Raw genomic sequence first — 24,151 nt, 5'->3', positions numbered from 1 at the left:
TCACCAAAACCCTGGGTCTAGCCTTATGATCTGACCACCTAAGGCCCCAATCTAGCCAACATATCACCGACTAATCAAGACAACCGTAATTGAATAAATGTTTACATAGAGCCAATATAACTAATAGATCAAATATGAATCATCTGATGCACATAAATCGGATTGACCAAAGTGTTTTATGACATTTGGATCAACGATTTGGGGTGATTGGGACTGAATTGTCATTTTATCTGACTGTGAATGGCTCACGTTGCAAACTTAGGTAATCCAATCCTATTTAATTGTACACGATAAATTTTGTTAATTATATTTATTTTAAAAATGGCTTGATTATCTAAACAATTTCTAAATTGCTCATTGGTGGGTCGCTAGATATGAAATTATAGAGATACGTTTGTCCTAGCGGGCCTAACTTCCATTGCAGAACATTAAGCTGAGATCGTGTCTCGAGACGTTCAACTTGAGAATACCTATAGAATTGGTCAAGAACTTAAGTTAATTATCTACTTATGATCTCTTGCTAATATCGTGGCTTTCAGGCCATTAGATCGTAATTTAATTTAGGACACAAACCTAAGTCAATATATGACACACATCTATATAGATGCGGCCCCGATTGGTGATTAGTGGCTGTCGAATACTTGTCAATCGGCGCACCCAAATAGCGGGCTGATCGCATCCATACATATATCATTACTAAGGCCAATTATACAAGGCATATAATGACTTGTACACCTTACAGTGGACCCCAACAGGTATAAGCAACCTCCTTAGGGTTACGATATACAATAATACACAATATCTGGGGCCATTTGCACTAATACATATGTGACATTTTATATAGTTACTATAACGAGCTTATAGAAATATGTACACGGGCTAACAACTACTTAATTTTGAGCTTGATGTGAACTACAAAACTGGGCTTACTATTTTAGGAATGTCAAAGTAAAGCCTCACGTGTTTAACATAATGAAACATATCCAACATACCATTAAAACCCACGTGCATGTAAATTACACTGCATAAAAGTACGGTTGAATTAAAAATTATTAATCATTGTAGTTGTTCCTTCTAATTTGCACCATAATGCATTAGGGTGTGCTCGATTAGGCTTGTCTGAATTTAAGGTGTTTGAACTTTCGGATATAATGACTACCATGGTGGGTCTCATCTACTGAGCGGCTTGGATCATCTACATGTGTGAATTATCCACGCATGTGGCATGAGTAAATAAAGGTGCCGCTATGCACATGTTCGCCATACACATAGCACGCCGATGATGTTTCAGAGCAATCCAATTATTGGCTACATTACTGAAGTACACAAAATAGAATGATCTAAACCATCCAAATGCCGATCATCTAGATGGATAGTGAAAAACATTGGCAATTTATTTGTTTGTGATATTTGCATTCGTGATCCATCCAAGGCTTGAAATTTTCTCATTTTAACTAAAGAATATATTCCAATGGGCTTCTTACAATTTGTGCCCACTAATTTGGGATATTAGGGCATCGTATGTATTCAAGTGAATATATTGAAATCTTCAAATGCATCTCAATTTCTCCATCTTATTCCCATCCAAATATAATATTTGGGTTTTAAATGCATTTTATTTACTCTCATTCAAGCACAACTGGGTAAGCCATTTACACAGTCCCTACTCATGGTTTAGTGGTAGATTCACAATAGTCTCAATCACCTACTGTGGTGCATGTGGGTGCAAGACCGTATGTTTAAAAAAAGAAAAGAAATGTAAGACATTACTCTTTGGGCTTTTTGAATGTGAGTAACTGGATATGGATGGATGGAACGGGGAGTAAATGCATGTAAATGCTAGTTTTTACTCTCTGGGCTGTTTGGATGTGAGTAAATGAACATAAATGGTTGAAATTGGGAGTAAATGCATGTAAATGTAACGCGGGTTGAGGTATGTGGATAAAAGTAAACATGCATAAATTAATGAAATGAAATGAGAGTGAGCGTGTTTGGTTTTCTAAGCATTTGGTAAATAATTGTAACGGGGTAATAATTATTTCACTTGGCAATTACGGCATTGTTACCATTGATTGATTTGACGCTTACCTTTTTTGCTATAAAACCAATGACACTGCCAAATATATATATGGGCCCACCGTGATGTTTGTGGCTTATCCATACCGTCCATCCTTTATGCCAATTGCATTTAGGGCTTGATCAGAAAAATGGGGCTGATATAAAGCTTAAGTAGACTACACCACATGATTTAAGGAATTGAATATTTACCATGAAAAATTTATTAGTACCACTGTTTCATTTGGTGTGGGCCACTTGAGCGTTGGGTCAGACTCATTTATCGGTTCATGCTCCAAAATTTTACGCTAAGATGGATGGACGGTGCATATATATCGTGGTGGGGCCCACAAATTTAAACCAGTCATTCTAACCTGATTTTCAAAATAGAAATACAATGCATTTTCAAACAGGGTGGAGGAGTAATAATTAGTAATTCACATTGCATTTACATGGGAGTTGGAAAATCAAACAGCCTATAAGTGTTAAGTGTGCATATAAATGGAATCCTTTATTAGAGTGAAATGCTTCTTTGAGCATCATCGGAGGGTGGTACTTGTAAACAAAGGTACATGTATGCACATATTCACCATACATGTCTCACATTAATAATACTAAAAAAGAAAGCAAATATCAGTTACGTTGCTAAAATTGCACCAAAAGAATATTCTAATTTAATTTGGAACATCACGTATGCTATTGGGCATATATTAAAAAATTCAAATGTATTTCAATTTCTCCTATTTCCACTCCAAACAATTCAAACCAAATATATTAATTTCAAATACATTTCACTTACCCCCTGCAAACGCAACTCTGTAAGCCAGTTGCTCTCGCTTCATTTACCTTCAAATCCATTTTTCATTTACCTACATTTTAAAGCTCCCAATCGAGCCCTTTAACTCATTTACCAACGATTCGATTTTCCACCGGCATCCGTTTACGTTTTAGAGTAATCGGTGAAACAAGCAGCCCTGGGACGTTAGACATTTTCACTGTTTTGTGAGGCGTAGCCGACCTAAAGGAACGTGGGCCACGTTTTGGACGGTTACAACAGTAACTACCACTGTCGACATTGCCATCGGAGCATTTATCATAGATAATAACACCACCTGAAAACCTCAGCAGTCAGAAGTTTGGAGTAAACACAACGAATACCCTTCCTTCGTCAGACAGCAAAACCTCAGCAGCTGCAGCTCTGGTAGATGCACTCAAGATATTCGATGTAATAATGTCTTCCCACGACCAGGCCGCAGCCGTTGCCCTCGCCCACCTCGCCCTAGCCTGCGATGGCGCTGTCCTCGGCGTCACCCTCGCCATCGTGGCCGTCCAGACCTGGCTTAAATTCCGCAGATCCTCGCGCGCCCTTGCCCGCATCCAAAGCGCCCCCGCCGTTCGTATATCTGACCTCCGCTCCCTCCTCGCCTCTCCCGACACTGACAGCCCCGATGCTGCTTCTGCGGCAGCAGCGGATTCCCACGGCGGGAAGCTAGTCGTTGTCCGCGGTCGTGTTGATACGAAATCGGCCGTCGATGGGAATTGGATTTCCTTGAAGGACAAGCTGCTCTTTTCGAACGAGTCCGGCGAGGGAGCCGTGGTCATACAGCGGACTCAGACGGTAAGTGCCTTCGATATTTCGGTTTGTTGTTGTGATTAGGAAATTGATATTTACACTCACACTGGTTGATACTTGCACCATTTTGGGATCTTTTGGTAACAGCTCAGTACCACTGCATTGATGAAAGTAGGAAGGAAGGATGCAGCCATCAACGGGTGTGGCTGTAGTACTCTACTTACCCTGGTTGATTATGCATCCTTTTCTCTTGTTCCCGTCTACAAAACAAGTGCAATTTTGTAGTACTGTATTGCCAAATTTAGAAAGAAAACGGCACATCTTTCCATAGGGATCGTTTGGATGACTGTAAGTCCTGCTCTGTAAGTGTGAAGTGTTTCACAGGTGGTGTTTGGAGGAGGAAATTCACCTGTAAGTCACTTACAGGCAAAACTGCCATGAAACTTCACGGAGCTGGGGCGAGAAGTCATTTCCCTTCAAGTGACTTACAGCTGAAAGTCACTTTCATGTGAAAGTCATAACTTAAAAATTACAAGCATCCAAACGACCCCGTGAGGATGCTTGTAGACAGTGGCTCTGAAAAATATCCTGTGATAGTTTCATCTAGAGATTGTACTGTTTCTTGGTTCTCATAGCCTGTATGTTTTCATTTGGATCATTTTCTTTTCCTTTTACCCAGGCTGTGTTTGGATTGGATAAACGAATTAGATATTGAACATTCAACTTAATCAAGAGGATATGACAAAAGATAACAATGCTTCCTAGCAATCACAAGGAGTTAACTCTTGAATTGCAATTGGATTTCTTTCACATCCCACTTGAAAATATCTTAATGGAGATGATATGGTGGAGCCGGAAGAACCACGATGTGGTAGAGCAATCCCTCCACAGAACACATGGTAGTGTGACCTGCAAATCAGGTCCGTCCATGTGCAGGCCCCTATGCATGGATAGTTTATGCCTCAAAAGTCACTTGTATCAGTCAATCATATCCATCTGATTTGTGTCCATAAAGCGATTGTGGAAAAAAAGAAAAAAAGAAAAAAAAATAACAGTGAGATATGCAGTGGCATAGATTGAAGAAAAAGTAATGGATAGGAATATCGGATTGTCTCATAGGATTTATTTTTAGAACTGAGCCATCTGTCTTAGTGCCAATATCTCGGTGGAACTGATTGATACATTACCTTATTATTTGAGTGGCAGTGGACAGGGCTAGGCTAGGCTTGGGTCTGACCCGACACTAGATATCCAAGGCCCGAACCCAGCCAAGCCTAACATGGGCCTCGTGATGCAGGGACATGTGATGATCTAATCCTAGATGCATGTATAATCAGGTTAAAGAATGTTCAAATAAATATACGAATCAACTAATTGTTTCCAATAAAAGGGATTAGGTAAATTTCAACACAAAAATGAGGTCATTCCGTCAAGATCATGCCTCTTTGCATAAAATCGCGTAAATAGTAAAAAAAGAGGACCTAGGGATATGAAGATATCCCAGATTTAACATAAGTTAGTTTACGATCAAGTTTGGGTTTGATTCCATTGATTAACTATCCTTCTTTTTCTGTTTAAACTAGAAATGGGTTATCCAGAGAGGAACAATAGGGGTGAAGAATGAAGGGTTCGAGATGAAGAAAGAACATGTCCTTTTGTTGTCAAATGAAAAGAAGAAGGATGATTCTCACCTTTTCCTGCACCTCGAAGATCTAGAAAGAAGGAAACCTGAAATCAGGGTGGAATCCTCAACACCCAAGGGCCAATCCTGAAACCCTAATATCTTGAATAAAGAGGAAGAAAAATACGAATTTCTATTCATTCAATAATAATGAAAATAGGGTTTCCTATAACGTATATTTAAGCTATGGAAAAAGTAAAAGTGCACTAAAGCCCCTGAAAATAAGAAAAATAACAAAAAAGATGAAAAAATAAAGAAAGTGTAATAAAACCCCTGAAACAAAAGAACAAAAACGCCTAAAACTAAAACACTTGTGTGGTAAGGTGTGAAGATCGACCCATAGATCTATGGTCAGGGTGCGGTCATGTCATTCCTGCACGCGCAACGCGTCAGAAAATGGGTACGATGAATCCAATGTCCATCCACATCAACTCCTCCACTCCGGTATTCTGTTAGTGACGCCTCCTCATCTGGTACACTCTAAAGGGTGCACCACTGATGTTCGCATCACCTCACATAGCAGGCTCAAGCCTGACTTGCAAGTTTTTTTGGTTTGGCCCGGCCCTGACTTGAGAGTTAAACCAGCTCGAAATTTGATAAAATCCCTATTTATGCCTTTAATTTTCATAATTTATCTGTTTATCAAGTAGGCCACACATGCACAGAGAAGTAGACATTTTAGAGGTATGGAACCTATGTTCTGCATTCAAGATAGGGATTGTAATGACATATTTGTAGGATATAACATGTACATGTAAAGTCGGGTCAACTTGGGCTAAAATGACTTGAGCCCAAGCCCAACCCGAAAATTAATTGGGCCATGAATGCGAGGCCCAAGCATGGCCCACAGACCAAGCTATTAGGTCCAAGCCCAACCCATAATGGGGTTGGGCAGGCCACCTGGCCCATTGCCACCCTCACCTGTCATGTGTTCTCGTGGAGAGATGGCTCTACTACCATATAACTGTTCTTAAGGCTCTACTTTATCATCTCTCTCATAGCATAATTTCGAGCTTTGTTAAGTGCACATGCATGTGCAATAACGCTCCTGTCCCTGCCACACATGTACCTGCATGGCACATAGGTGTGAGATCTAATCCATCCATTAGGTTGCTCCGACCTTTTACATGTTTTTCCAAAAATAAAATCTAATCCAATTAGCTTGTGTGGCCTAATATTGGAAACTGGTGGATGGGTTAGAAAACTTCAGCCAATTTTTTGGAGCCATACATTTGTTTTGTAAATTATGACCCACCTCCACCTGACCTGTGGATCAACCTGATTCTTGTGGTAGGGCATCAATATAGTATTACCATTTTAATGCATAGGTTGGATTGGCACATCTGGCGTGTACATGAGCTCTATTGCTCATGTGTGTGGGCTTAGCAAAGCTCCATAGACCATGAACCTCAATCTAGAGCCTCGATCTTTTTAATACGAAAGTGTTAGTGTAACTTGCGGAGATAGACTGGGCTGGCTGACTTTCACAAACCGAGTACCGTGTGGGAGTGTTTTGCCCAAGGCTCTAGTGTTAGTCATGCATCATTTAAAAAGTGGTGGTAACTGTTCAAACGCACACATGGCACAATTGCACGACAATCCAGACCGTCCAAATCCTTGACCCAATTATGGACAGAGCATGGACAAATAACTTCATTGAATAGATAATATTAACCATTTGATTAAGCCCTTTAAATTTGGTCCACTCACTATTTTACTTTTAACCATCCATTTGGTAGCCATTAATTAGATTGTTAGAATAGATTGAATAGTGTGATTTGGATAGTTTGGATAAAGGTTACTTGGATTGTGGGTGCTTTGGTACGTGGTATGCTAGCTCCTCTAGTATGTGGTATGCTAAGGGTAGGATCATGTGCGTCACTCCAATGCATACACTTTGTATGCAATATAGTTATATTTATGAACTCATAGTGTAGTTTATATATGAAATGATGAATGTTATTATTATAGACCCCGCATGCTTAGAGATGTTAACGGATATGAAGGTGGGCTGTATAGTGTACGGCCCATCTAATCTTCGTTAGCTTTTATTTTTAGTAATTCTCTTAAGTTATTAGTTGTTTGGGAGGGTTTAGGGCATGTTGGGTATATTTGCTTTTGTTATTGAGGGCAATTTTGTCATTTTCTACTTTCTAGTTAATGAATATAAGGGGAGAGGGTGTGGATGTCGAACTCAAATCCTCTTTCTTCCTTCTCTCTAAAGGTATTCCAAAATGGTTATGTATGGCCGTTATGCGTTACGGGGTCATAACGGTAGTTACCGGAAAATGGACCCATAATGGTCCGGTAATGGCCCCATAACGGTTGTTATGGGGTTGAAATAGGTTTTTTCAACAAAAGAAAAGGAAAAAAGGAAAAAGAAGCCGTAACGGCCATTACGCTCTGTATCATAATGGTAACAACCGTTACATGATGGAATATCTTGTTCTTTCTTTAATTTACAAAACTACATGGTATCAGTGAGAATTTTCTCCTGCTTTAATCCATATTTTGCTCTTTTATCTATATTCTCATCTATCTTGGTCTTTGTCATTTATCTTATGTTGAAACTTTTTTTAAAAAGAAACCTAAGGTTCTTCTTGTCCTTTTTTAGTGTGCTGGGCCTTTGTTATGGCTCATGTGTGAGAAGGTGAATGAGGTTTATGTGATCATCACCTCTCATGTTCTAATTTGAAGCGTGTGGGCTGGTTGCTCGCTCTAAGCATAGTGTGCACATTGTGTAAAGTGTGCAAGTGGGATTTTCTTTGACCATGATAGGATAGCCCATGTTTGTGCAAGCCTTGCGGTATTCCTCCTGTCTCTTTTTCTAATAGAGATGAAAAGTGATCCAAGAACTGGATTCATAAATCCATTTGATTTTTAGGGGTCCAGATAACCTCCATTAAATTAAATAGAACCAACTATTTCTAGTGGTCTAATTCTATTAAGGTGTTTTTAACAGTCAAGTGCAAATTAAAATATTTGACAGTGGAGAAACCTGATGAGAGTGCTACCACATATGATCTATGGATCCTAGAGAATGTTCAAATTATGACATGGTTGTGGAATAGTACTAAACCATCCATTAGTGTGAAAATAATATTTTTGGATACTACATAAGAAGTTTGGGATGCCTTACGAGAGATGTACTTATTTGATGAAAACATCTCTTAGGACATGTTTCATTTTAATGCTTGCTCAAACAAGGCATGTAAACTGAGCAAGGTGATTTATAGGCTGAAGCAATCACCATGTGCATGGTTTGACATATTCAATATAGTTGTGTTGAATTATGGCTTTGTTCGAAGTCATGTTGATCATTATGTCTTTGTATGGAAAGGCACCTTAGGTCATCTTGTGTTAGTGATATTGTTATTGCAGGAAATTGATGAGCGTAAGAAGTATCTTTAGAGGTATTTTTTTGGAAAAGATTTGGGTCATGTTCGATAATTTCTTGGTATAAAAGTTGATCACAGGAAGGAATTAATATGTTTCAACGGAAGTACGTTCTGGATTTGCTCATGGAGACGGGCCATCTTGGTGCTTAGCTGGTTGACATACCAATGAATCTAGATCATAAACTTGTTGGAGATCAAGGATATGTATTTGAGACCCAAGGAGGTATAGAAGATTGGTTGGGAAACTCATCTATGTAACTATCACTTGGCTAGACATATCTTATGCTATGAGTGTGTATGCCAATTTATGAGTTATTCGATGGTACTTCATATAGATGCAGTTATTTGGATTTTGCAGTATTTTAAATGAGCACCAAGCCATGGCATTTTCTATAGATAGAACAATCATCTTGAGATCATAAGGTACTCTTATGCAAATTAAGCAGGTTCTTTAGGAGATAGGTGGTTAGGGGTGTACATGAACCGAGTTAGCTCAATTAGCTTGCTTGACTCGAAAAAGCTCGAAGTTGAGTTCTAGCCGAGTTGAGCTGATTTTTTGAGCTCAAAAAAAATTTCGAGCCGAGTTCGAGCTTGCTCGAGCTTGACTCAACTCGAATCGAACTTGGATCGAACTAGTTCGATGACTCGGTTACTTTGATATTGATGTTGCTCACCAAGTGTTTGATGAAATGACTCAACGAAGTGTTGGCTAGTGGCAAGGAAGGTATGTATCTGAAATAGATACCATTTTTCCTTGATTTTGATGTTGCTTATAAGGTGTTTGATGAAATACTTGTAAACAGCTACTGCTGTTTTACATACAGTGAGAAATTGAAAGTGCACTGCATGTGTATGTGAAAATGCCGCAGAGGCTCGATTTTGGCTTGAACTCGGATCGAACTGGCCTGAGCTGCTGACCGAACCAAGCCGAGCTGGCCAGTTAGGCTTGAGGACCAAGCCGAGCCGAGTTCGAGCTGGGGTTAGCTAGTGGTCGAGCTGAGTCGAGTTGAGGCCAACTCAACTTAGTTCGACTCGGTGTACACCCCTATAAGTGGTCTACTACTAGGTACTGCGCGTTTGTGGGAGAAATTTAGTGCGCGTTTGTGGGAGGAAATTTAGTCACATGGAAGAGTATAAAGCATAGTGTTGTGGCCCGAGCAAATGCTGAAGCATAATACAGAGCAGTGGCGTTGACTACTTGTGAGTTAATGTGGATCAAGAAACTGTTGCAAGAAATGGGATTTCCAGTGAATATGCATATGCAGTTGTTTTTGATAATCAGGTAGCTTCCTACATTGCAAATAATCCAGCCTATCATGAGAGAACTAAACATATCAAAATCGACTATTAACTTCATACATGAGAAGGTCTCTGGTGGTGAAATCTCTAGATTCTCTACACCATATGTCTGGTCTTGGGATCAACTTTCGGATGTGTTCACCACGGCTCTTAGTCACAGTCAGTCTACATGCATATGCACCAAGCTTGGCATCAACAACATTTATGCTCCAGCTTGAGGGGGAGTGCTAATGGATCACCTAGTCTTTGTTTTTAGTCATTCTTTTTAGTTAGTTGTTTACGAGGGGCTGGGACATGTTGCATATATTTGCTTTTGTTATTAAGGGCAATTTTGTCATTTTCTACTTTTTGATTAATGAATATAAGGTATGGACGTCCAACTCAAATTCTCTTTCTTTCTTCTCCAAACTTCTTTCTCTTCTTCTTTTACTCTTTAATCTACAAAACTGCATGCTATATATTATAACTAAATAAATAAAAGTATAAATCTCTGCATTGTAAATAGAAATTTGAATTAACTTAATCAATAGTGAGAATGAAGAGCCATAATTTTGGGCCACTGAAAATAGAAATTTGGATCACAAATGACCCATAATCCGGTAGCTCGATCCAGAATGGAACATTGGTTTGGATAGCTGTATGTCGGTGCCACATGCAAGGATGATGGTCACCACCATCTTTTTATTGGTTCAAAACCAACACAAAAGTCTTAACCCTCCACATACATGCGTGAGCTATGCTACCACGGTTCTTGTTAACCTGAGTGCCAATGATGGAAATTACAATTTGGTTGCCTGACCTTTATCAGATTGGTAGTCGGAATTAAAATTTGCTGTGCATCAACACGTTTCAATGTGCCTCAAATTGCAGGCAGAATGGATATTTTTGCATACTATATTTTTCACCGTGTTTGGGGTGGCGTGGAAAACAGAACTGCCCAACATTGGATGCCATTATTCCGTGCAAATGAAAATCTGGAACATTTCGGTTTGACCTGGAATATTCAAGCTATTGATTGGGTGGAAAGGCAATCTGAATCTACCTACCTGATTTTTTCAAGACATTCAAACACAACGATATTTATTCATGGTCCAATTTTTTAGCTTCTCTATGAATTTTTCCATCCATAGAGGTTGGTCAGCCACTCTGCTGCCTGCAGACCACATTTCCAGATGATTCCATTCAGTAAATGGCTTGCTTTTTAAACTTATTGTGGATTCGATTCTTTACAGAATACATTTGGAAAGAGTTTTGAGAAACGCTGATCAGTTATAGTAATTTGTGGTTCTCAATTTGTGAAGTGTTTATATAATGAATGGAGGGGCCTATTTGGATGGACTTTTGATCTACACAGTCTATTTGCAAAATCCTGGAAAGAGCATGAATCCACCTCACTGAGAACGGTAATTTTTTTACACCACAAGATTCCCATTTAATTTCATGGACATCTGTGCTCGTTCTTCTTCCTTTACATTTTATTTTTCTTATCCATGAAATGTTTTGTGTGCAAGTACATAAACTCTGGGTAACATGCATTCAAGAACATTCGTGATGGTTGCCATGTTTAATGGTGCCACGTATTATGTGTTTCTGCTCACCGGCAAATTTCCAGTCTCTGATATGCCGGATACCATACACGTGGTGTGTGATTAACCCTGATTGGAAAATTTGGACCCTTTTGACTGCTAAACTCTTGTATTTTGAATGTGGATTGCTTCTATAATAATTCTCTGAACTGTCGTATCCCCTTGCTGTAAAGGGGTAGGATCTTCCATTCTTGAAGATTTTCAAAGGGATCCCCTATCCACGGTTAGGTCATAACTCATAAGATCAATGGCTTGGTTCATGGAACCATGGCCAAATATGCATGGATTCTGCACTTCAGCAAACTGTATGTTTACTGATCATCGGAACACTATAATACTCGTAGCAGTTTATATCTTGGTCCAATGACAGAACTGTGATGAGTTGTTAATCGATTGCCCCAACATTTTTTTACATTCCTTTGATGAATCTCTAAACTTCATCGAATTCTACATTATTTGGTTGTATTACTGAATAAAACAATTTTTGGAACCATGACCAAATATGCATGGAATCCTGCACTTCAGCAAACTGTATATTTGCTGATCATTAGGACCCTTTAATACCCACAACAGTTCAGATTTTGGTCTTGTTGACAGAACTGTGATGAGTTGCAAATCATTAGTGATGTATTTCTGCACATTTTACACACTCTTGATTAAATTTCATTGATTGAATTGAATTCTACATTATTCGGTTGTATGATTGAATAAAAACCATTTTTGGAACCATGGCCAAATATGCATGGAATCCTGCACTTCAGCAAACTGTACATTTGCTGATCGTTAGGACCCTATAATACCTGTAGCAGTTTGCCCTATAATCGAGGACCCTATATTAGGACCATACAATCAAGGAGTATGCTATTCTTTATTCCTTATTCTCTGTTTTTAGGGAAATTCGGGTTCTTTCAGCTGGAGGGCTAAACATTTTGTTTGCTCTTGCTGACTTGAAGACTAATCCTGTTGTGATGAATTTGGCTTCCGAGGAGTGCTTGTTTCTCTTTCTGTGTATTGGGATCTCTGTTCCCTTAGATTTTCTTATTGACGAATTCGTCATTTTTCTGAAAACCCCTAGCAGTTTAGTTTTTATTTTTTTTCATTGACAGAACTGTGATGAATTGTTAATCAACCAGTTGTGCATTTCTGCACATTTTTCATTCTTTTGATGAATCAACCCACCTCCCTTTTTTCTTAATGGCAACTGTAATTTATTTCAGAGCAAAAAAGCACAATGTAGGAGGAATAAAAGGAGATCATGATCATCCCCAAGACAAATACAACCCAAGCCCAAAAGTATGAACAAATACAGATTAGGATTCACCCTGCAAAAGTGAGTCCTAGGAGAAAAGGATATCTAGGGGAGAAGCCCCTTTGAGGACAGGGCTGTTCATAGCTCACTCTATGTTAAATAAAATAAAATCTTCCTTCTTAAATGGGCACAATCAAATCTCCCTTGTCTTATAAAATTCTACAGTTCCTCTCTTTCCAAAGACATGCATAAACAGCATAGGGGATCAACTATGAACCCTTCAACAAAAAAGATGCAATGCACACCAAGGGGCATTGGGATAAAGAAAAATTGTATGGCATTTGTATGTATCTTGGTTGTCATTATACCCAAGTTCATAAACTAATTTTACCAGTGTTGATACTCATTTGTGAAAATTGTAAATCATCATTTAGTTTTACTGTTTCGAGCTAGATTTTACAGGAATAAAGATCAGTTATACAGTTAATTGTTCTTGATTTGGGGTCTTTAAATATATTGCCATGATAAATGGGTTTGAGAATATGTGGAGATTTTGTGGCTGCAAGCTATGTAAACAAGGATGGTTCACTTTTTTGAAATTGTGCGATGTCAACACATGTTTGTGTATGCATGTTCAACACTCATATGTATGCTTGTGAAACAGATTGGCAAAACCTGCAGGAAAATCTCCAAGGCGCATAAAAGTCAAATGGAGTCACCACTAACCGCATTTTGGGTCTTGGATTCCTGAGGATGGTTAGACAACCACTAAGCCAATTGTTTGGGTGGAATAAATATAATTGAAAGGTTGGGAAATTTTGACTCTGCAAATGGTCTCTACTCCCAAAATTCAGGTAAGGGTCTTGGTGATGGAGAAGAAAGGGGTGAGGCACCTTTGCTCATGCCACACATGGTCTTTGCTTAGTCAGTTAACTGTGAGAAGATTCAAGAGTTCTTAGGTTCTATCATCATTTTCAATACTCTCTTTCCACAGAGAGAGAGAGAGAGAGAGAGAGAGAGAGAGAGAGAGAGAGAGAGAGAGAGAGAGAGAGAGAGAGAGAGAGAGAGAGAGAGAGAGAGAGAGAGAGAGAGAGAGAGAGAGAGAGAGAGAGAGAGAGAGAGAGAGAGAGAGAGAGAGAGAGAGAGAGAGAGAGAGAGAGAGAGAATGGTTTAGTTTTGATTTTGGTGAGCTTTGAAGTTATTTTGAAACATGGGTCAATGGCATGATGAGAGAAGTAATAAGGGAGTAAAACCAACACAGGTTGGCTGAAGAAAGTCAACTCGTGTCAAATCACTGAAGACAGGGTACCCAGCCCGCAGCCCAAAGAACTGAAATTTGGAGAGTTAACAAAGAAGGGTTTAGGATGGGGTTTCCTAATTTGAGGTTTTATTTTTATTTTTTTGAAGATACTATTTTTGTTAAGGCCACAAAGGTGAAACAAAAAGGAAAACGAAGAAAGAAAAATACCAATACATGAGCACCCAGCCAACTAAGGCGTCCACTCCATTATACAAAGATGAACCCTACTAATCATCCCGAGATTGGAACATCTTCTATTTCTAGAATAGTGATCATTTCTCTGGAGCCTAGATGACCACGAGAGGAGCAATCCTCCACCTAGAAGAAGACTTCTTGCCTGGCTCAGCCGAATGCCAAGCTTGGAACAAAATGTCCAACGAACTTGGCATCACCCATTGAACACTGAACAAATGGAGAATGCTGCTTCAAACCTCCCTAGCCAGGTCATAATGGATGATTAAGTGATCCATCGATTCTTGTCCTTGAAGCAGAGAGGCAAATATTGGGAGCACCATGCTTCTTTTGCATAGGTTGTCCATAGACAAGATCCTATTCCTTCCAAATAGCTTGGGGGGGGGGGGGAGGGATCAGAAATCAGAGAGGAGAAAGATCTCATCGAAGATAATTTGGACTTATCCAACCTCGAAACCAAAGAGTCCTTGGCAGCTGGTCGGAAAAAAGACTAACCGGCTCAGTGATCTCCTCATTGGAGAGGTTTCTAAGGCAAGGAAGAACCCATACTCCACCATCCCTTGATAAGGAATAGCAATTGAAAACCGAAACATCCTAATCAGGGCAAAGCTCTGCTAGTTTAGGACAGGAAACTTAATAGATGAACACAATACCTAATCCAGCTTCTCCATTTGGACCCGCATTCAACTCTGTCCCATTGTTCAAAGTATCCCCAATATTATTAAAATATCCCCGATATTATCTCTATCTTCAGCTCGGCAATACCGATAACACTGGTAGCGATAGCGATAACATTAGTAGTCTGAGAATGTTAGGTATCGGCGATGATTCGCTAAGTATCACCAGTATATGGATATCACCAATATTTTCGATTGTGTAAATTCAAAGTATCGACATTGTATCGGTGATATTTCAATAATATTGCCAAAAATTTGTTTATGAAAAAACTTTCCATTTCAATTTTTTATGTGCACATGGTTTTATATGGTGTTCAAATTGTCGATGATAATATCGATCGTTTCGCAATATTATCGCTATCGCAGCATGGGCGATATTGAGACCATAATCTTTCGTTTCCTTTCCAGTTTTCGACAATTTCTTAGTGAAATATCGTGTGATGTCGATATTGGGAAATATCGATAGATATTTGGATGGAATGTTGGATGGATGGTTGGATGAATAAATGGGCTGGAAGGGATGGTTGGACTGGTTTTTTACTACAACACATGCTTTTAGGCCCCCCATTAAATGGAAACTAATTATGCATGCATTCTTTTTGTAAAAATTTTATTCCTAAATATACAAATGTGTATTTTAACATCTCTTGAAGTTTCACTGAAAAAATCCACCATTTCCCCATGTTTCCCCTCATTTCCAATTATCGACGATATTATCGACAATATCGATATTGTTTCCGTATCCCCGACTAGCGAAACTTGAGGCGATACTGATACTTCGAACACTGAATTTTGGTTCTTTTTTATTCTTTTTCTTTTTCTTTTTGTAGTGTTATTGTTTTCTCTTTTCCTTTTTTCCTGTGTTGTTTGTTTTGCTTTGGCTCTTCCTAATAAATTACTTCATCTTTCAAAAAAAAAAGAAGAGAGCAGAATATTCTTCATGGAACAGTTTCATTTTCTGTTATAATATTTTTGAGCTTAATTGATCCTGGATCTCTTGTTTCATGTATCGGTCTGCAAACTTCTGCTAAATGGTGGAACCTTTATAACTCACAATTGACTACTTGAAGTTGAATCATATTGTTTAAAGCCTCTGTCAGTTGACCACCCAAAGTTGAGACATATCAAACGCTTTTTGGGTGGATCATGTTTCTTTACTTCTTGTTGAACTGAAATGCGCCCCTTTTGTGGGCTTCATGATATTATGTGCTATTCTGAAGGTCTATTGTTGCCATATTTCAGGTTCCATTTGTCCTTATTGAAGGTGGTTATTGGCCACGAGCTGGTTATGTTGTCGTTAACTTGGATGACTCAATCCATCATCTACCTCTTACGACGGTTTATCATCAATTGCGTCCAGTTCATGCTTCTCCATATACAATCTTCCAGGCTATTTTTGGTCATGGGTATCCCGTAAGTCCTTTGAATGGAATTATGTGTTTCCTTGGCTGGTGGCTGTTGGACATGGGCCTGTGGGGCCCCCTTCTGGGCAGCCACTAGTGGGTGGGTCCCACATACCTTTCCCACTTCTTCTCTCTTTCAGAACTTTACAATTAAAGAGAATTTGAAATTTCGATGAGGGAGAGATACATAAGGGATTGTATTAGATAGGGATAAACTTTATCCTATCCAATCTCATCCGTTATCTCTTGATCCCTCGTTTTATAAATAGATAAAAAATACCCTTTGGTGAAATCAAGCAATTACGAATACAAAAGACTTTATAAGGAGAGAAAGAGATAGTGGGTTTTTGTGCATGTGGCCCATTCCTTAAACAATCCAAGCCGTAGATCGTAATTCTGGGTCATATATACTAAAGAATCAAAGGGGTGATTAGACCCATCTGCTCTAATAGTGGTTAGGTGGACTGCTAGACCTGAACCGTTCATCCTTGGCTTTTGTGGAGGTCCCATATCATGTAGACCATCAAATCCTGAGGGCCCACTCTTCCGCGCCGACTTTCAATGGCAATAAAAAAGTGCTCAATGCAGCAATCTGCTTGGCTTGCCAGATGGTACTTGTGGTTCCACTTTTGGTGATTCAAACAATCCATATATGATCCTCACTCTGATTGGACCCCTGCTAGCTAAGGTCTATTGGTTTAGTCTTCCATCTGCAAGCGACCGATTGGATGGCTAGGATCATCTTATTGGGAGTAGGGTGTGGCCCATCCTATGATGGGGCCCACCAACTGATGTACAGCTTAGATTTACAGGAAGGTAGGCCCCACCAGCTATTGCTGGGTCTAAGAAAAGAGCACCATTTCCTTTGATCATGCATAATTTAATAAGAAATAGTTCACTTATTGATTACCTCCTTTCTTTGTTCTACCTGCATTCTTGGCTTTCCTGAAATGTTTATTTATTTTTACTGTTGTCTTCATTCAGTAATTGTTTTGTTTTGAGAAGGTTGGTCTGTTGGATGAAGAAAAGATTCTTCCAATTGGAAAGGAGATAACTGCAGTTGGCACTTGCAGTTTGCAAGGTGGAGTTCCTGAGATTAAGTCTTGCAAGGAGCTTCCCTATTTCCTGTAAGGGCTTCCCTACTCCTTGCTTCTCTTTTCATGTGCTGCCCACATCTAGGTCTATGCAGATGTGCTTGCAAGCAGATAGGTGCTTTGTATACAGTGTGTGTGTGGGTGTGTGCGCGCGTGCGTGCTGTGGAGTAGGATTACCAATGGGCAACCATATCTTGTATACCCGAAGTACCAGTCCCTCATTGGATGTGGATCCAAAATTTAGGGCCCGACTAATGATCAACTGGATCCACTCCAGCCTCCTTGGGCACCCATTTTGGATACATGTATGGCACCCAATTAGATGACAATTTTAGCTTTATTCTTTATTGAATTATATTTATTGTTTAAAAGCCATAGAAAATGCTTGTTTCTGGTATGGACCTGAATGTGTATTCATACCTAAATCCTGATCCAAACTCCATCCTGGATCCGAATTTGTGTGGAAAATTGTATCTGAAAGACCAATGTGATACCTGAGTCTGATAAGATTCTGATACGCTACCTCACACATGGTCTGCACATCTGAATCTGGCAGGACTCGAGTCCAATCCCTTAGCTGGTTACGCTAGTACGCAACCTGAACCCAACCTGTGGACAGCCCTGCTTTGGAGAAATTATGGGGTTCCTATGATTTAGGATTTACGATTAAGTCGAATCTTAAGCAAAACAATTTGAATCACATTTTGAGATGAATCCTATGATTTACAATTCAACTCATGATTTAAGATTCAAATTCTATTTATTCTTTTCATTTTTAAATTTTTTTTGCTTTCTATCTCCTATTTTTAAATTTGTGGGGGCTTTAAGATTTTTTTTAACATGTCAATTATTTTATTTTATTCTTTATAAGAGATAAAATGATGATCTTATCTTTAACCTTAAATTCTGGAGCTTTTTAAAAATTATTTCTTACCTCTTAATTGGTCGAAACACCAAATTGATCGATGACTCATCGGGAATCTTTTACAGGATTATTGTGATTATTTTAGCTATATTTATTGTAGTCATGGTGTTTAGGATTTGACTTCAAATTAAAGACGTATACTTATTTTCTTTATTTTTTCCACATACCTTAAATTCAAATTGTGTTTTCTTAGAGTTCCATTATGTGATTTTAAATTCAAAGCTTTATTTGATTCTTTATATAATAACGAAAAATTATAACAGATTTTTTTAAGGCCTCGTTAGGAACTTGGGCTTTATGATTTTGACTTTGAAACATGACAATGTTTATGCTATGAGGAGAACATTATTTTGTAGTCTATCGAGTTTGTTATAGATTCTCAATTAAGAATGTCATGATACTTTCTTGGTGCATATTGATGGAAAATGAATAATTGGTGTGTTTTCTTACATTTTTCTGATTTATTTATATTTTATTCAGGTTTTTTTTTTTTTTTTTTTTTTTCTTCTGATTTTTAAGAAAATTGGGAAAAAAATATCTCAAGATTTATGATACAATTTGACTCAGGCCCTCCTATGGTTTGCGATATGATAACTTTGGTTCTGATATCTCTCAAAACAAAAAAAAAACCCTTGGTTCTGATGCATTGCAACGTAATAGTGTCCTGTTGGAGCAATCTATATAGTGTGGCCCATGTGTTGGTGATCCAGGCTGTTGATCTTAGGTCCCTCCCTGAATGGGGCATGCTCAAAAGATCTCCAAGGTCGGAAGATCCTAACCACCTCAATCAATAGCTAGCAAATATATGGTTAAGAAAAAAATACAGCAGTACTGGGAGAGAAGGCTTGATAGATGGCTTGCTTCTTCTAATCTGGAAGACTTTTGGGGGATCTTCCAATCCATTATGGAGCCCATCAGATCCACGGGCTGTACTTGTTGGGACGGGGAACTTCAGGAAGCTATTCATGTCCTGATGCTTTAGGACTTTTGGGGGATCTTCTGAAACTTCATCCATTAGGATTTTTGGGGGATCTTCTGAAACTTCATCCTGAGTTACCTGCGTCGTGGTTGTATTTTTTTTTTTCGCAAAGGATCTTGAATCCTATCTGAGGTGTAGTCTAATCTTATGCTACTCCTCCGTATTGTTTTGTTCCAATTTTCTCATGGTGCTTGGGAGAGTGCTGCTGCCTTCTTCCAGTATGTATTTTTGCAGGCAGTGTTACTGCCTCTTGTTCAACTACTGGTCTGATTTTCTTTGTGCAGGTCTGATATGACAAAGGATCAAATGGAGGGAGATCTTGGGATAAGGACCAACGTTCTGTTTTGGAGTGGCATTGTTCTTGGCACGTTGTCATTTGGTATATTGGGCTATTCTATTGTAAGGTATAATAGCAAAACTCCCGACTTACAAAGTGACTGCTCATTTTCATGATATTGAGTGAGGAATCTAGACTAATTGAGACCAAAGGAGGTGAAGTAGCATGGGTGGAGCCCATTGAAGGCTCTAAAAGGGCAAGGTGAAGGCCCAAAAGGATGGGCTCAGATTGCATAGTGTAGCAGCATGGGTGGAGCCCATTGAAGGCTCCACCACTAAAAACTTCTTGGGGGCAACAAAAGTTTTGGATCAAGCTGATATTTGTGTTTTCCCTTCATCCAGGTTTGTGCGACCGAATCAACTGGTTGGATGGCATATAAACATTACAGTGGGCCCAGGGAAGTTTTTAATGGTGTGCGTTCAATCACCACTGTTTCCTGTGGTGTGGTACACCAGGGATTTGGATCTGCCTTATTTTTTAGCTCATTTGTCAAGCCAACTTGATTACAAATGTAGATAAAGGAGCCATAGGATCCTGATCCGCCCATTCCCTTCAAGTTGGGCCCGTGGTTCAGCAATCCAGATTGTTGATATGATGGCACCAACCATGGACTGGGGATGCCTCTACAGTTTTCTAGATTGGTCCACCAGCACACCCATAAGAGAGAAAAAAAAAAAAAAAGCGCCAAGCATTGTGGTTTTTGGTTGGTTCTAAACAGAAAATGCCCCATTTGTCAGCCAACTTGATTACAGATGTAGATAAAGGAGCCATACGATCCTGATCCCGCCCTTTCCCTTCAAGTTGGGCCCGTGGTTCATTGATCCAGATTGTTGATGTGATGGCAACAACCATGGACTGGGGATGCCTCTACAGTTATCTAGATTGGAAGACCCTAGAAGTCCAGTCTCTCACTTTCTTACGGACCCGTCTGTTTTTCTCAGCTGTCAATTTGTAAGCCATCGATTGAAGGGTTAGGAAATTTCAATTAATGAGAATTTTGGCTTCCCCCATCCAGGGCGGGGCCCGTCAGATCAATGGTTTGGTGCTTGCACCATGGGCTCCACTTGTACGCACTGTGTATGGGAAACCATGCACATGCTGGTGCATCAGGATCTTGTAATTTCTTTGTAAATAAGAATAGCAAGTCCCTTTTTTACAACACTACCAATGTGTTCTTCATATTGCTATTTTAGCATGCTGGTACTGCTAGTTTTGTTCTACAAAAATTTCCTGTTCAAATCAACTTAGTTTCCAACTTCACATTGTAATTTGTTAATCTTGAACCTCTGGGTGGGCCATGCTAGCTAGCCTAGACTGTTTCCACTGGCATGATAAAGTCTTGTTTGGGTCAACAAAATCATGTGCTTGCTTGGGAATACAGGAACTGGTGCAGATGGAAAGAGTGGAGACGTCAGAGGCAACAGCCTCCTCAGCAACCGAGCGATGCTACTGCTGAAAGCAACCCTGATGACGAGTCGGGAGATGTTCCTGATGGTGAATTATGCGTGATCTGTCTAACTAGGCGAAGGCGGTCGGCATTCGTCCCATGTGGGCATCTCGTTTGCTGTCCGAGATGTGCCCTGTCGGTAGAGCGTGATTCAAACCCCAAGTGCCCTGTGTGTAGGCAGAACATACGGACTTCCGTAAGAATATATGGTTCTTGAGGTACGGGACAGTTCTGTTCTTTAATGTTGGAACAATTTGTAAAGTTAGTCATCATTTCAGCATGTTAGTGGTCTGATTTGGCTGCACCTTCTCTTGTTGTTTGCTGTCCAAACTGCGCCCTTATTGCTAATAGTTACATTTCTATAGATTCTCCCCTTACCTGTTCCATTGTGGCAATCCATTTCTATCCTTATGTGCTATCTTACATCCTTCTTTTTTCTTTTGTAACACAAATGATCCACTGCCACACATTCATGCCATTCTCCCAGTCAAACCACTTGTATATGATAGGTAGGCTGGAACTTGGATTTCCTATTGGCCCAAAATTCATTCTGGCTGGACATTCATTTGATCAATGTGGATCGCTGTCCATACATATATATATATGCGTGCGTGCGTGCGTGCTGCACGTGTTGGCAGTGTGACCATTGAGCTCGGCTGTCCGCTTTCTAGGCCCCACCTTGGGTACCCCATGAACCAAAATTAGGAAAACATGGGGCCTCAAAAGTTCATTATTTCAGCAAACTAGCACAAAGCTGGCTTAAGTAGAATTTTAACCCACAGCACGTGTACATTGAATCCCATAAAATGTTGGCAATATAGGCTTTTGAGACTTGGAAGGACAGCCCCTACAAATAGAACAACCCACAGAACCTCCACACATAGGCCACTTAGACCTTTCCTCAGTTCTCAGTTCTCACCCCAACACTGATAATGGATGGATGGAGCGATGGATGAGATGGACAGAAAAATGGATGGAGATCAATGGATGATCAGCGGGGAAGATCATTAACTTTGTTTAGCAGGCAGCTTTTTGCAGTGAGCAAAAGGTGGCTGGCTGCACTTTCGAACACAGCCAAAAATGCACCCATCTCCCTTCTCAATTCTTATCTTCCAATTGCTACCGTACTAACTCTCGAATGCCCTCAGTCCTTCCATCATCTCCTTGCTAGAACCCTCCCCCTAAAACCTAACCCTCTCATCATCTCTCTTCATTTCACCTTCCCTTCATTCATCTTTGGGCATACTTTTCTTCTTGTTCACTTTCCAAACTGCGCTTGTATTGCGAACTCTTCATTTTTATAATTTCTACTACAAAATTCTTCAAGCATACAGAATTTCACCACAAACTTTGTTGACTTTTTAAGTCCCATAGCAGGCTTCTTGAGGAGTAAAAAGTTCAAAATGCCTTCATCTATTTTTTCGTAGCAGAGACAAGCTATTTGGGGCCCATATGGTGCGTGTATGACATCCAACTGGTTCAACAGGTGCACCTCATTATAATGATCAAACGAACACCGTTCCTATCAACAGTGGGCCACAAGTGAATTTTGAGGTTTTTTTTTTTTTTGGGCTGGTGCATTGTTTTTTAAGGTGTGGACTACCATATGATCAAATCAACCTGATTTTTTATTCATGTGATCATCGTGATGGGCTGCACCTGTTGTAAGGGTTGGATGTCGTACACATACCATGTAGGTTCCACAATACTCAGCCCTACTTATTACAGAAAAGTAGACTAGGGCATTTTGGTCTTTTCACACCCAAAGAAGCACATTTTGGGACTTAAAAACGTCATGGTATTGGTGGGTAATATCAGAAATTTTGAACAATTTTGCAGTAAAAATCCCTGTAAATGTTCTCCCCTTGCAAGTTCCATAGTGCCAGTCATTTCTATCCTTCTTTGCCATCCTACATCCTGTCTTCTGGTTTGATTGCAACACAGAAATGATTCAGTGCCACAAATTCACACTATTCTACTGCTCAAGTCATCTTGTATATGATAGGTGGGCTGGAACATAGATTGTCCGTTGGCCCGAAAACAGTTCCATTCGTATATTCATTTGATCAATGAATTTTTAGCCATTGAATGTGGATTGCTGATCTCCTGGATTGCATCTATGCTACTTTTCCTACCCTTTCCTCTGCTGACAGCATAACATGGAGACCGGAAAAATCCTCCAGATTCTCTGTCCGAACTCTTTACAATCAGATACACTTCAATCTGCCCGATCCTGATCTTAGCCAGTCCTCTCTCTTCTGGAAATATGCAGCTCCCCCTAACATCGTGGCTTTTGGCTGGTTAGCTGGCAAAAAGAAAATCTTAACCGTAGGCAATCTGAGGAGAAAAGGGATGATCCTTCCTAACATTTGCTTATGCTGTATGTGGGAAGAAGAAACAGTTGACCACCTTTTAGTGCATTGCCCTTTCATTTCCTCTATTTGGTCAGATTTCCTTCTCCGGTTCAATATCAGCTGGTGCTTTCCTCTTGAGGCTAATCTTCTCCTCCAAGCGTGGCATGGGGTTCACATTGGGAAGGTTAGGACGGAGATTTGGAGGATGGTTATTCTTGCTGTTTGGTGGTCAGTTTGGGAAGAAAGGAACAACAGATGTTTTAGGGATATCTCCAATCCCACGGGGGTTGTCTCGTCGAAGGCAAAGCGGAGTTTAATTGAGTGGGCCACTCATGTAGATCCCCTGAAGGGATGTGATTTCCTTTTCTTAGGTGTTTAAGTTTTGTCTGCTATCTCACTGGGCTCTTTTCTTTTTGTTGTAATCCTTTTCCTTGTTAATATAATTGTCATCTTTGAAAAAAAAAAAGAAGGATTGCTGTCCATCCATATAAAGACCTTCCACAGGCACAGTTGATTGATGGATGCAGCACGTGGACAGTGTGACCAGCGAGTCGGATCATCCACTAGCTGGGCCCCACCTTGAGCATCCCACGAAACAAACA

At 39.7% G+C, this 24,151-nt stretch overlaps 1 protein-coding gene across 2 annotated transcripts; it reads left to right on the top strand.

Annotated features, from left to right (window-relative positions):
• The first annotated feature begins 3,064 nt into the window (after positions 1-3,064).
• LOC131228017 (E3 ubiquitin-protein ligase SPL2) lies at positions 3,065-21,572 on the top strand. 2 transcript variants are annotated; one of them, XM_058223835.1, is made up of 7 exons: positions 3,065-3,673; positions 11,308-11,409; positions 16,253-16,423; positions 17,419-17,540; positions 19,696-19,815; positions 20,090-20,159; positions 21,130-21,416. In XM_058223835.1, the coding sequence occupies exons 1-7, from the start codon at positions 3,287-3,289 to the stop codon at positions 21,202-21,204; spliced, it is 1,047 nt and encodes a 348-aa protein (XP_058079818.1). In that variant the 5' UTR covers positions 3,065-3,286; the 3' UTR covers positions 21,205-21,416. The 2 variants fall into 2 exon arrangements, with proteins under 2 accessions (XP_058079818.1, XP_058079817.1); XM_058223834.1 differs by lacking the exon at positions 20,090-20,159 and having other exon boundaries at positions 3,100-3,673; positions 21,130-21,572.
• Positions 21,573-24,151: the final 2,579 nt, after the last annotated feature.

Source organism: Magnolia sinica, chromosome 15 (assembly GCF_029962835.1).
Source record: "Magnolia sinica isolate HGM2019 chromosome 15, MsV1, whole genome shotgun sequence".
NCBI classification, from domain to species: domain Eukaryota; kingdom Viridiplantae; phylum Streptophyta; class Magnoliopsida; order Magnoliales; family Magnoliaceae; genus Magnolia; species Magnolia sinica.
Note: the sequence above shows the minus strand (reverse complement) of the source record. Positions and strands in the feature narration are given on the sequence as shown.